Raw genomic sequence first — 12485 nt, forward strand, 5'->3', positions numbered from 1 at the left:
TTGTAGAACATAATATCAATTAAAAATCATGTAGGTCTATTGTTATTAATTACAAATTAAAACAGCAGAGTGTAACCACAATAGAAACACAGGCTTCGTCATTTGGGTCAACCAATTGTACCCCAGTAACAGGAATGAGCCTGTAACTACCCTAATCTGGACTCGGCCCGTCTAAAGTGGTAACACAAAATAATTAAAGGTGGACACTCTACAAACTTTCTTAAAATCAAATGAATTCCAAAAATAAATTTTCATCTAGTATGGTAAGTAGTAATTTTACCTTATTTTTAATCTTAAAATTTCGAATTACAATATGTGTCCAGAATAAATGATACCAATATGAATATTACAAAATATCTTATTCTTCATTTTGAGAGGTTGCCACCTTTAATATACAAAGCATGATATTCTCAGGATATCTGATGGTACGGTAACCATGGACATCCGAAAACTTGTCATGCACAGAAGAGTTACGATCGGCATGCTTGCTAGATTCTGATATCCTATCAGGAAAATCTACTTATTTACCAAATTAATGGAGTTAAAGCAATAGGGCAATACAATTTGTTTTAAAAAATCCTGAAAATTTCTCTCTCCATTATCAAAATTATTACACATGTAATCTCTTTTCATGTAATATGATTAAATGTCTAAAATGTTAAATTAACTAAGAGAAATTTTAAAGATTTTTTTTTTTTAATTTTCATTTTGATCAAGCATCAACAACACACTTTAGATTTAAGTAGAATGAGAAAAAGGCAACAATAAATAAAATTTCCAATTGAAAATCACTCAAAATAATATTAATAATAATAAAAAGATACATAACTTAATCATAGGTCTTATTGCAATCAATCAAAATATATTATTAATTACTATAAAATGAAACAAAATATTCATTGTTGCTTCATGATCTGTTTGAATATGAATGAAAAAGAATAGAAACAACTAAAAAATTAAACAAAATGAAAACACTCTTTGATAGTTTTTTTGCAATACCAGATGTGCATATATTTTCAGTATCTTTCTTATTTTTTTTTTTTTTTTTACTTTTTTAAAAAAAATTTTTTTTTTGTATTAACTGAAAAAATGTTACAATTGTGAAATTGTAAAAAGTCATAATAGTAATAAAATATCATGACCTTGATAAGAAAATTGCACATTTTTTTTATAGATTGTGATGACTTTCTACATCAGCCAACAGGATGTAACTGATGAGATCTATTTCTGCATCTTAAATAAACTGTCAAAGTGTAGTTATGAGAGCATTCAAACATTGACATGATCTAGATGAGTATAAGCGTATCACGCAATCTCTCCGAGCTCATTACAACTCCTAAAGATCATTACAACTCCTAAAGTTTGTTATTACTATAGTGGGAACATGGCAGATCAGTCTTCTATAAGGTAAGGTCATTATCAGCATAACAAATGTTAAGGTGATTCCAAGAGCTCCACTTCACAACAATATAGATACATATATGGCTTGTTCTCTTAATATACTGAAGGATAAGCAGTATTTTATTCTGACTTAGAGTTACTTCCCATGGTAGAGTATTTATATTTCATTTCGATGCTGTGCATTTACCATTCCTGGTTAGCAATATAGGAATAGTACTGTAGGATTGACAATAGATACACTCAGACTATCGCCAACACGGGTTTAATGTATCCTTTACTTTTTATCTTTACACAAATAATTTTTAAAAACACAGCATTAAAATTTGAGTTTAATTAGCATGTCAAAAGGACTCTGTTTATATAAATTAGAAAATAATTAAGCTGAATTGAATTTCAGTATTTAAAGCTCTTATTTTAGAACGAGGTATACATCAAATAGATATCTAATATATGATTAGTAACTGATTAACTACAGTAGGTATAACTTTGACAGACATTTCTATATGACAACACTGCAGTGCTCAGTGATGAAGAAGGTAAGTAAAAGGTCTTTAATAGTTGTTTATCTACTGCTCCATGCCAATTCAACCACTGCAATCTATCGGTCTCTACAGGACAGAAATTGTTTCAACTTTCCAAACATTCCAAATGAAATCCTAAGAGAGACAGGCAACAATCGAAATTTACATATATTGAGATTTAACTTGCAAGATATCATGCATCTATTTCATTTTCATTTGCAAAAACAGTATACGTTCAATTAATGTTCAGCTACTTCCATGACAAGTTATTTATAAGACCAAGACACAAGTCAAACATAATCTTACCCATGCTATCCCCTGAAATAAATATAGGTAAAATAAATATTACTGAAAAACCTTTCCACCCTAAGCAAATTAGATAGACTCTTCCTTCCTTTAGAGAGGACCAGTCTACTGATTCTAACAGGGGCATTCTTAATGTTTCAGCTCTCACAAAAACACATAAACCAGATCATTTTAAGATGCATGCACATACAGAATCTCGCATTACAGGTATATACTAAATTTGAACCAGGAAAGACAAAATACAATGTACACAACTGTAGTAGATGGATTTGTTTCTTGAAAAATACACTGAAAAACTCGTTGTGCTGAAATATATAATGAAAACAAAAGGGGAGAAATAAACCGAAAAAAGTCTATTTTTTATTAATGACAGCTCACCTACAAACTCTGTACCCAGGACGGTGGAGGAAAAAGAAAAAATCACGCTAAAATGAGCAACATGTTAAAGAACAACTGAACACCAGTGACCAGCACATAATGTGACTACTCAGTGAAATCTGATACAGACTATAGTCTCACATCTGTGACACATATATCATACAGACTATAGTTCTTCAGCATGAATCAATGGTGAACATACAGCCAGAATATTGCTCTAATATAATAAACAATCGCTAGCGCTTGTCGCTTTGTGTTTCACAATATATTTTAGATGCAGTTATCTTCTCTTTGAAACTATAGTGCGAATTACGCTGAATCACTGTGAATCATAACATAGCTGATTAAACAGGCATGGCTCTCTCAATAGCAATTATTTTTTTTTTTAAATTCAACATTTAATTTGCATTAAGAGAAATTCAATAAAAGAATTAATGTTGAATAGAATTATTCAAACTTTGTCACTGTAGATAGTTGTAATAGATGAATGCATAAAAACACAAACATTTAAAATAGAATGATCAATTATCCTTAATAGATATTCATCAATGTATAAAAGAATTCTGAGAAAATTTTGACCAAATATATACAAATTGAATTATTATTAAACATTGAGCAGGTGACAAGGTGAACGTAAAAAGGTAGAGAGACGCGCATTAAGATGCAGAGCAGTTTACGAACTACGAAAAATGATGCTACGTCATGCGTTGCTACAGTCAGAGGCGTGTATTGTGAGATTATGCGCGGGGATAATAACATATATGTATGCAATCATGATAGTAAACACAACAATCGCAGGCAGCGAGCAGATGCAGAGTCCTTGATTTTGTTCAGACACTCACATTTGGCTTTTATTGGTGGTTAAAAAATACTGTACAAGTGTATGTCACTTGTGATTTTAATTCAATCCGATAGAAATGGAATCTCACAAGGTGGAAGATAAAAAAAAATCCATTTTTCATATTTCTTTTGTTTCTGTTTAAAAAAAATTAACTGCCTGGAAAAATAACATTAGCATGAAATTGAAGCTTTGAAATGTACATAACGGAAGAAATGACACTGATATATATTTAGAGATTTAAAAAGGAGTTAAAACTTGGCATTGTATACTCAGAATCAGAAATGGAAACATGCAGAAAATGACATCAATGAAATTTTCAGATAAAAACAAAATTTTTGGAGAAAAATATTGAACACAACTCCGAAGAACACTGGAGATACAAGATTTAGCGTGCCATAACTTCATGGCTCGAACTTACCGGAAAAACAAGTTTTCCTAGAACAATTAGTTCGCGCTGGAAGGATCGAACACAGAATTTGTCAAACACATCAAATAACACATTCAAGAACGCAATCAAAATAATTGGGCTACAGGCAGTCACATGACTTTACTACCACATGGACGTCTGCAGCATCTCCCAGCGGCAGGCTATATATAGCTACAGGGTCTAGCGTACGTATATACCTAATCTACAGTGTTTAGGATGCAATGCATACACCCATTTGTGGAAAAGCTTGAGCATAGGCGCACTCGCAGTACGCATTCGCGACATCTCATAACGCGCAGCAGGTTTGGGCTTTGCGTTTCGCAGCTTCGTAGTTAAAGGCCTGTGTGTTGCAAGTTGAGCGCATCACAAGCACATGTATGGTAGTATTAGGAGTTTACGTGTCAATTCAACTTTTTTGTTTAATGCAATCATTTTAATTATTTTACCTTTTTATTTTACCTTTCAAGATGAATTTTGATATTCCTATTTTTTTTCTTCTGAATGTTTATCTTAGAGAGCTATTAAAGAACTACTGTATTGATCTTTCCTTTGCTTGATTAAACCTAAAACACGACTTACAAACACCAGACAACTCCAATCTAAAGAGGACTACTATATACTAATGCAGATAGCTCTATTTCAGAAACATTTTCTCCTTAAATTTTTGTCTCTATAAAGGATAGATTGATTATGGTTTGTTACAGAAAGCAAAACTTTGTATTTATCAACTTCTAAAGACATTTTTTTAACATTTACCTACAAAAATAAGCAGTTCCCTTAAAACCCAAAGGAACAATTGGAATAGACAACTCCAGTGTTAAGATAGATAACTCCAGTGCTAAGATAGATAACTCCAGTGTTAAGATAGATAACTCCGTGTACAAACGGCCGTGATTCTATTGTGGCCATGATCATCAAGCTTTTCCACAGTTGGGTCCTGAAGACTAAAATCAAGGTCTCTATGGACCATCTCAAATGCATTCAATTCCCTAGGCAAACAAGTCAACCTAGGTCTGGTGGACATTCAAATTTCTAAAATCCCCATCAATTTATCAAAATTATTCAATAGAAGGAAGACAATACATTTTTCTAAATAAAAATTATTAATACCTAAATTTTCAACTTATACAAAATTAACTTCAATACTTCTTTTCAGTTTAAAAAAAAAGAGTTTTCTTTAACTTAAAATTTTTGTTCATCTAAAATGCCTATAAATACACAACAATAATTACTTATATAATTTTTAAAAAAAGTTTGAATTTTTCTAAAAATTTAAATTTTCTTAAATTTTCTGAAATTCCACCAAACCAAGTTCTTGGACAAGTACATGTGGTGTGACAGCAGTGATGTTATTGTGATGCATTCACTGGTGTTGTTGTTGGGTTGAGCACTTGGTAAACAACACTTGGTATAGTAATATCAGATAATGAGGTGATAAGAGCCCGACATGTGATAAATAGCAATGTAATGTTCCATACATAAGCTATGGAAATACATACATTTCAATCTTAATGTTCTTGCTGATTTATTTTTTCAATAAAATAATTTCTCAAAATTTAAAAAAAACAAAACAAAAATCCCTATTTTTCTAATCTTTCTTGCCATCATGGTTTTTTCAAACAAAATATCCATTTTTTCTTTGATTAACTGAAGGAACAGGAACATTACAGTGACTATTGGGCATTGAAATAACATGTAGCTGAGATTTTATGTGATATACTGTATGTGAGGGGTGAGGGGAGCGGTATCAGTATAAATAGGCCTTAATGTGTAGATATATGTATAGTGAGGATATGAACAAAAAGAAAAAAGAAAGCTACAAACAAATATAATTTTGAACCAATCTGCGCCAAATATAACTGTTTCCAAAAGAATTTTTAGACTTTGATATGTAACAAATTTTTGAATACATCAAATATGAATCCTTTAACTATGACATTTACTTGCTTATTTATACTCATATAAAGTAAAAATATATCAAATATTTGAAAACAGTTTAAATGAATATCAATAAATGTATGTCGTTATGAATTAAATGTCTACATGTATAGCAAACTTTGGTATATTATATCAGGTTGTATTTATTTAGTGTTTATATAATCAAATAAGTACAACAGATCCATCTATATCAATAAGGTTAATATGTATATGACCATATATGGAGTGTTTTTATTATTGTCCATACAGTATGTGGTGTGCTGTTATGAAAAGCAAATATATATATATGGTATTAACATATGAACTGTACAAGGTATTGACAATGGTTATATAGTGGGCAGTGTATATGTGTACCGGTAGGTAAAAATGTCATTGTACAGTACAAAATATATCTTTTATCCATACTGCAGGCATTCTATGTAAAATACAATAATTATTATCACCGAGAAAAAAAAAAAAAAGTAGCATGGCATTTTTTAATGCTGCCCGTTCGAAAACCGCATGCCCCAAAATCTCTAGGTCGACAGATATCGTTCAGCAACATAGTATATCCGGTAACAAACAATACAGAGAAATAACTGTCATGCGGCTGGATATAAATACTTTGCGAGAGACACAGAGTGTAGTCTGCTCGTTAGTGAGTGAAGACAGGGTATCATCCAGTTCATACTAACAAAGTCCTTATACAGGCATGCACTCAGACTTTCATGCAGTTTGTTATCAAAACCTCGAGCAAAAGATGCGGAGTCTGAGTTTGAATACAAACGGAGGTGTGCTATGTCAAGACCATCCATTCACATCATTAACCAATCCATGTTTGTCACATGGTCCGTCATTCTTCAGACGACAGGGAAAAAAAACAACTTTAGATCTAATGAGGGTACTTAGCATTCTGTACCCCATGGAGCATAGCACTAGAGGGTGGCGGTGGGCGTTCAAAGTGGCGGGGTGGGGGCGCATACCTCCTTGACGTGTCATGACCTGAATGAGATTTGATACAGGTCCCTCTCCTTTGCTGGAGTAGGCCAGGATACACATGTGGTAGGTAACGTTGGGCATCAGATTCTCGATTGTAGCTGCACGGTCATTAGAGTTGACATCATGGCGTTTCCACAGGATGATTGGCAGATCGGGATCAAGTGTATAGAATATCTTATAGCCCTGTACAGGTTGGAGAGGAACAAAATATGTCATATTAAGGTTTTTATGTCAATATCTAAATGATAATACAATATCTAAAGTAGTGAGAGATACTAGCACGATGTCACATTTCAATGGTATGTGGGTCACATTTCGACGAAAATGTATAAACTGAAGCAAACAACCTGTAATTATAAACAGTGTGCATGCATTATACTTAAATGATATTACTCTTAATTTCACATCAAAAGCATGGTTTTCAGAGAGGATCTGTTTCAGAGTTGGCTACTTTCACGTCCAGACTGTCAGCTGATATCTAGCACACAATCAGGTTCTTATATCTAACAAGGCATGTGTCACATAAGGGGCAAATTCATTATATTTAGTAAGGCTAAGCTCTGTCAGTCACAAGCCCTCCAGTCACACCTCACTGGAGAATTAGGTCACACAAGAAAAGGTCAAAGGAAATGGGTCACAAGCAAAAGGTCAGAGGAAGCAGGTAATACAAGTCATCAATGGAGGAAAGTCTTATATAGGTCACCCAGACAGTCATAACATGTCAGACCAAAACAGACAGGTAGGTCAATAAATAAGTCACACAAAAACAGACAGGTAGGTCAATAAACAGGTCATACAAAAACAGACAAAATAGGTCAAACAAAAACAGAAAAATAAGGTAATAAATAGGACGCACAAAAACAGACAGGTAGGTCAATAAATAGGTCACACAAAAACAGACAGGTAGGTCAATAAATAGGTCATACAAAAACAGACAGGTAGGTCAATAAATAGGTCATACAAAAACAGACAAAATAGGTCAAACAAAAACAGAAAAATAAGGTAATAAATAGAACGCACAAAAACAGACAAGTAGGTCAATAAATAGGTCACACAGACAGTCATAAACATGTCACACCAAAACTGACAGGTAGGTCAATAAATAGGTCACACCAAAACTGACAGGTAGGTCAATAAATAGGTCACACAAAAGGAGACAGGTAGGTCAATAAATAGTCATACAAAGTCATAAACATATTTCCCAGGTATCATTGGTGATGCTGTTTCATGATCAAATATAACAAATGCTGTGATTGTATGTATAAAAAAAACCTTGATAATCCCATTGGGTTTTTCTGGTGGCAGCCACTCGACGATGATGGTGGTGGTACTGATCGGTCGGCCATGAACATTGCGAGGCGGCGTCCCAGGTGCTGTAACATACAAAGAGAGGACATGGTCAAAACATGAACAAACAAAACGATGAAGTTCAGAAATCCTCTCTCTACCTTCCCTATGGAAGCAAAGAAATCCTCTCTCTACCTTTCCTATGGAAGCAAAGAAATCTTCTCTCTACCTTTCCTATGGAAGCAAAGAAATCTTCTCTCTACCTTTCCTATGGAAGCAAAGAAATCTTCTCTCTACCTTTCCTATGGAAGCAAAGAAATCTTCTCTCTACCTTTCCTATGGAAGCAAAGAAATCCTCTCTCTACCTTCCTATGGAAGCAAAGAAATCCTCTCTCTACCTTCCCTATGGAAGCAAAGAAATCTTCTCTCTACCTTCCCTATGGAAGCAAAGAAATCTTCTCTCTACCTTTCCTATGGAAGCAAAGAAATCCTTTCTCTACCTTTATATGGAAGCAAAGAAATCTTCTCTCTACCTTCCCTATGGAAGCAAAGAAATCCTCTCTCTACCTTCCCTATGGAAGCAAAGAAATCCTCTCTCTACCTTCCCTATGGAAGCAAAGAAATCCTCTCTCTACCTTTCCTATGGAAGCAAAGAAATTCTCTCTCTACCTTCCCTATGGAAGCAAAGAAATCCTCGCTCTACCTTCCCTATGGAAGCAAAGAAATCCTCTCTCTACCTTCCCTATGGAAGCAAAGAAATCCTCGCTCTACCTTCCCTATGGAAGCAAAGAAATCTTCTCTCTACCTTTCCTATGGAAGCATTCTGGTTTTCTGTTAAATAGTCATGACAGTAAGTCACTCTCCAATGACCGCATGTTATGCTGATGTTAGTTGCAAGTCGGCGAACACTATTACATGGTGCCGTATTTGAATAGCTAACGTAACATTTGGTTTGTGAATGCTGGGATGCTTGACACCTGACCTGGGTAGTTCATACTTGTCAGCATTATCAAAGTCGAACAATCAAAGTGTTTCTTGCTTTGTTACTATCATGACAAAATCTTGTCATATCACCAGAGATATGAGAAATAAACACCACTATCATAGTGTGAAAAAAATTAAAACATTCAACAAATACTGGCATGATGACTCGGTTAAAAGGTCTATTTATGTGTACACGTTGCATTGTATTGTTTAGTACATAAGCATCGTTATCTATAGGAGTCTTATCATTTCCAGATCAAAAGGGACATTGGAAATCTGTAGAAACAATTAAAGGTTTGGCATATGATGCTAGAAAGAGTTCAAACTATCCACAAACAGCAGGGAGACACAGGTCATTGTTCAGTAGGAAACACTGACACTGATAAATAGGGCTGATATATATCTCGATATATTGTACCTGTCAATTAGGACGATACCAGTAGTTCTTCTGATAAGGACTCACAAACACACTTCATCACAAATAATGAAAACAAAAATTCCATTTATTTACAAATATTGATGTCAGCCCTGGGTGGTCTTGGAGCACTATGAATAATGCACCTGCCATTCGCCAAGGTGATCTTGGTTCGAGTCCCCAATCTAATGTGTATAGAGTTCACCTACCCAACCATGTAGGTTTTTTCCTGGGTACTCAATAGCATTTCTTACCACATTAAGACTGGTATACAATTTCATCCCCCAACAAGATGAGTCAATACAAGTGGATGTAAGTTGATTCATTTGTTCAAAAATATTTTTATATTATAATTTTGATTCCTCACTTTACCTTATCTTATGGATGGTGGTAGAATTGCCAGGGCCCCAGTTTGATCTATGTAAGTAATTTTTGGAAATTATCTTTTTGTACTTTACTCTTCTCTTCAATTTTGTAAATTTCTGACTTTTCACTATAAAGAATTTTCAGGTGTTATCAGAAATATTCCACTTTACATTTGGAGGAATATTAAAATTAAACTGTGATTCCTCAAACCTCAAAACCCATACTCCTCTGTTTTTTCTGTTTATAGTCTGATTCACTTTGAGATATCGGAGTCCTTAAAACAGCCCCTGTTGCTCCAGATAGCTTTAGGATCTTAGAAATGTGACCAGAATCTCTAGCCAGCAGAAGCTGATATAACTCACCCTACATGAAACTAGAATCATGTAAACAAAACAGTAGGTGGTTTAACATTCTTCTATTTTATAATGGGTTAAACATTTTTTATAGGTTTTATAGAAAGTCGTAAAGATAAATGAATTTATCTTTTTTGAACATACATCAAGGAAAAACTTTGATATAACAGCGGTGAAAATCCGACTGCCAGCTCTCAAACATTGGTAACCACCAAAGAATTTCTCACCTTATTTTAGAAACCCTAATAAGTTTCTTGATCTCTTGTTTCAGTTGCAAGGAGACAACAACATACCAGTAGCCAATGAAATGGGTCGCTAGCATAAACAAGGTACAAGGAAGGAATGGGGAACATAATCCCCACCAGTGTTAGTGTAAGCCCTAGATAAAGGGAGACAATCATGGTAAAATAATAAACACTTTCACACTAAGACTGGGAAAGTTTTCTAACATAAATATGAAATGGTGGACTAGACCGATAGACAACCTTTGAAAAGCTGGAAATCCAATTCATTCTGTAGGCTTTGTGTAGGGCTCATAAAAGTAGCCTCAATGAAATTGGTATAGTTAATGGGAATGGAGCCTTTCAATTCTCTTAACACCTGTACCTGAAAGAATCGCTGACTTTGGCAAATATTGCTGCTGCATGAATTATTAATACAGTTCAAAGCAGTCAGTTATTCCTATCTAACCCTGTACACTGGTACACTAAGACTAGGGTATATGATTACTGAGGCAAGGGAGACCACTCCAAACTAAGGGGAGACCACTCTTATCTAATAAAATTATATATACACCTCATTTTCTTTCACTTTACACCTAGAATATAATAAAACAGGAAATTATTTTAGTAATATTTCTGTTTGTCTGAAAGCTGATCATCAATACTTTCCACATTTTCAATGGATGATTTGTAAGTCTTAACAGTTAAAACTGGTATTGCCAAGGCATAAAGGCAAGTGCTTCTACCAATGTGCCAGCAGATCCCCCCCCCCCCCCCCCCCATCCAACAAATAAACACAGATATCAAAGAAGTTTCCAAAACAACAAATTTCCAAAACAACAAATGAAATTTATCCAATCTATTATGAAAAACATATTTTTTCGTTTTCAGAACGTCTTTGAAAGTTATAATTCAACTTTCCCCTGCCTGGAATTTTACAAGGAAATCTGTCGACATGTTGGAAACATAAGATAGCTGGGTATAAAGTTTCTCCAGTCAGAAAAAAAGCCCTGATATCAGCCATTAGTCATTCTTTCTACAGCACACAGACTCAATCCTTCAGCTGCCTGCCACATCTACCCCACGTTACACGTTAGATATGTTCCATGTAGATCCAAGCCAGGGAAAACAAGACATTCTTCCAGTCAAAAAATCTTCTACACTGGCACTGTTATCAGTGTAATGACTTAAATGAGGCTGTGAGTTTGTCTTGTGCCTAAACTTCACCAACAAATATTTTTTGTATAAGCTTGAATATTTCCCAAGTTTATTTTTTTAATCAGATGATTTACAGCTTGTTCCAGTGACAAGGACGAATTTTATTAACACTGATAATGTTTATGTCATTACTAGATTGAACGAAGGATTTTTTAAAACATGAGAAAGCAAACCAGTCTTTGGTAATGTTCAAGTCAGTGAGGTTTGAGATAAAACTTAATTACAGGATTCTAACTTGTTATGAGGTCACAAGAGGTCATTGGCTGGTACAAGACTGATGCTTCTGCCAAGACTAACAGACTAGAACATGAGTCTTTCTGACAGACTCGTACTACGCCTGACCATTTCTTCTCTCTAACACCCAGAGATAATGAATGGGAGACAACACATAACTGATGAGTGTGTACATTTCTTGTGGTAATATCAATAGGAACGGCCAGTTGTGAGGACGTCCATGTTGACCATGTCTATGGTTGTGAGGACGTCCATGTTAACTTGTCTCTATAGTTGTGAGGACATCCATGTTAACTATGTCTATGGTTGTGAGGACGTCCATGTTAACTATGTCTATAGTTGTGAGGACGTCCATGTTAACCATGTCTCTATAGTTGTTTTAATGTTTTAATGTTATAGATACATTGTGTCATTAGAATGCTGTACTACTTTTGTCCTGAATTATCTTTAAGCCTAAAGTCATACACCAGAGAACAAAACACTATACCCTTTGTGTAAACCAATAATGAAATTTAATTATTGTAATCACCTTGAATTAGAGAAATTGGTCTTATTTCATTACAATACTAATGATTCCCCTTATCGGCTATATATTTTACAGACTATTTCTTATGGTC

General features: G+C 34.3%; 1 protein-coding gene across 14 annotated transcripts in view; it reads right to left on the reverse strand.

Annotated features, from left to right (window-relative positions):
* LOC117325430 (receptor-type tyrosine-protein phosphatase S-like) overlaps window positions 1–12485 on the reverse strand; it is a 176807-nt gene that overhangs the window by 35172 nt on the left and 129150 nt on the right. For 11 of the 14 annotated variants that reach the window (XM_033881620.1, XM_033881619.1, XM_033881617.1 and 8 more), the window contains 4 exons: window positions 8063–8163; window positions 6775–6973; window positions 3866–3901; window positions 2607–2615 (listed from right to left, as the gene is read on the reverse strand). In XM_033881620.1, the coding sequence (XP_033737511.1) occupies window positions 2607–2615; window positions 3866–3901; window positions 6775–6973; window positions 8063–8163 (345 nt within the window). Of the gene's footprint in view, window positions 1–2228; window positions 2241–2606; window positions 2616–3865; window positions 3902–6774; window positions 6974–8062; window positions 8164–12485 lie in introns of all 14 variants that reach the window. The other 3 variants (XM_033881621.1, XM_033881622.1, XM_033881623.1) reach the window with 3 other exon arrangements.

Source organism: Pecten maximus, chromosome 4 (assembly GCF_902652985.1).
Source record: "Pecten maximus chromosome 4, xPecMax1.1, whole genome shotgun sequence".
NCBI lineage: Eukaryota > Metazoa > Mollusca > Bivalvia > Pectinida > Pectinidae > Pecten > Pecten maximus.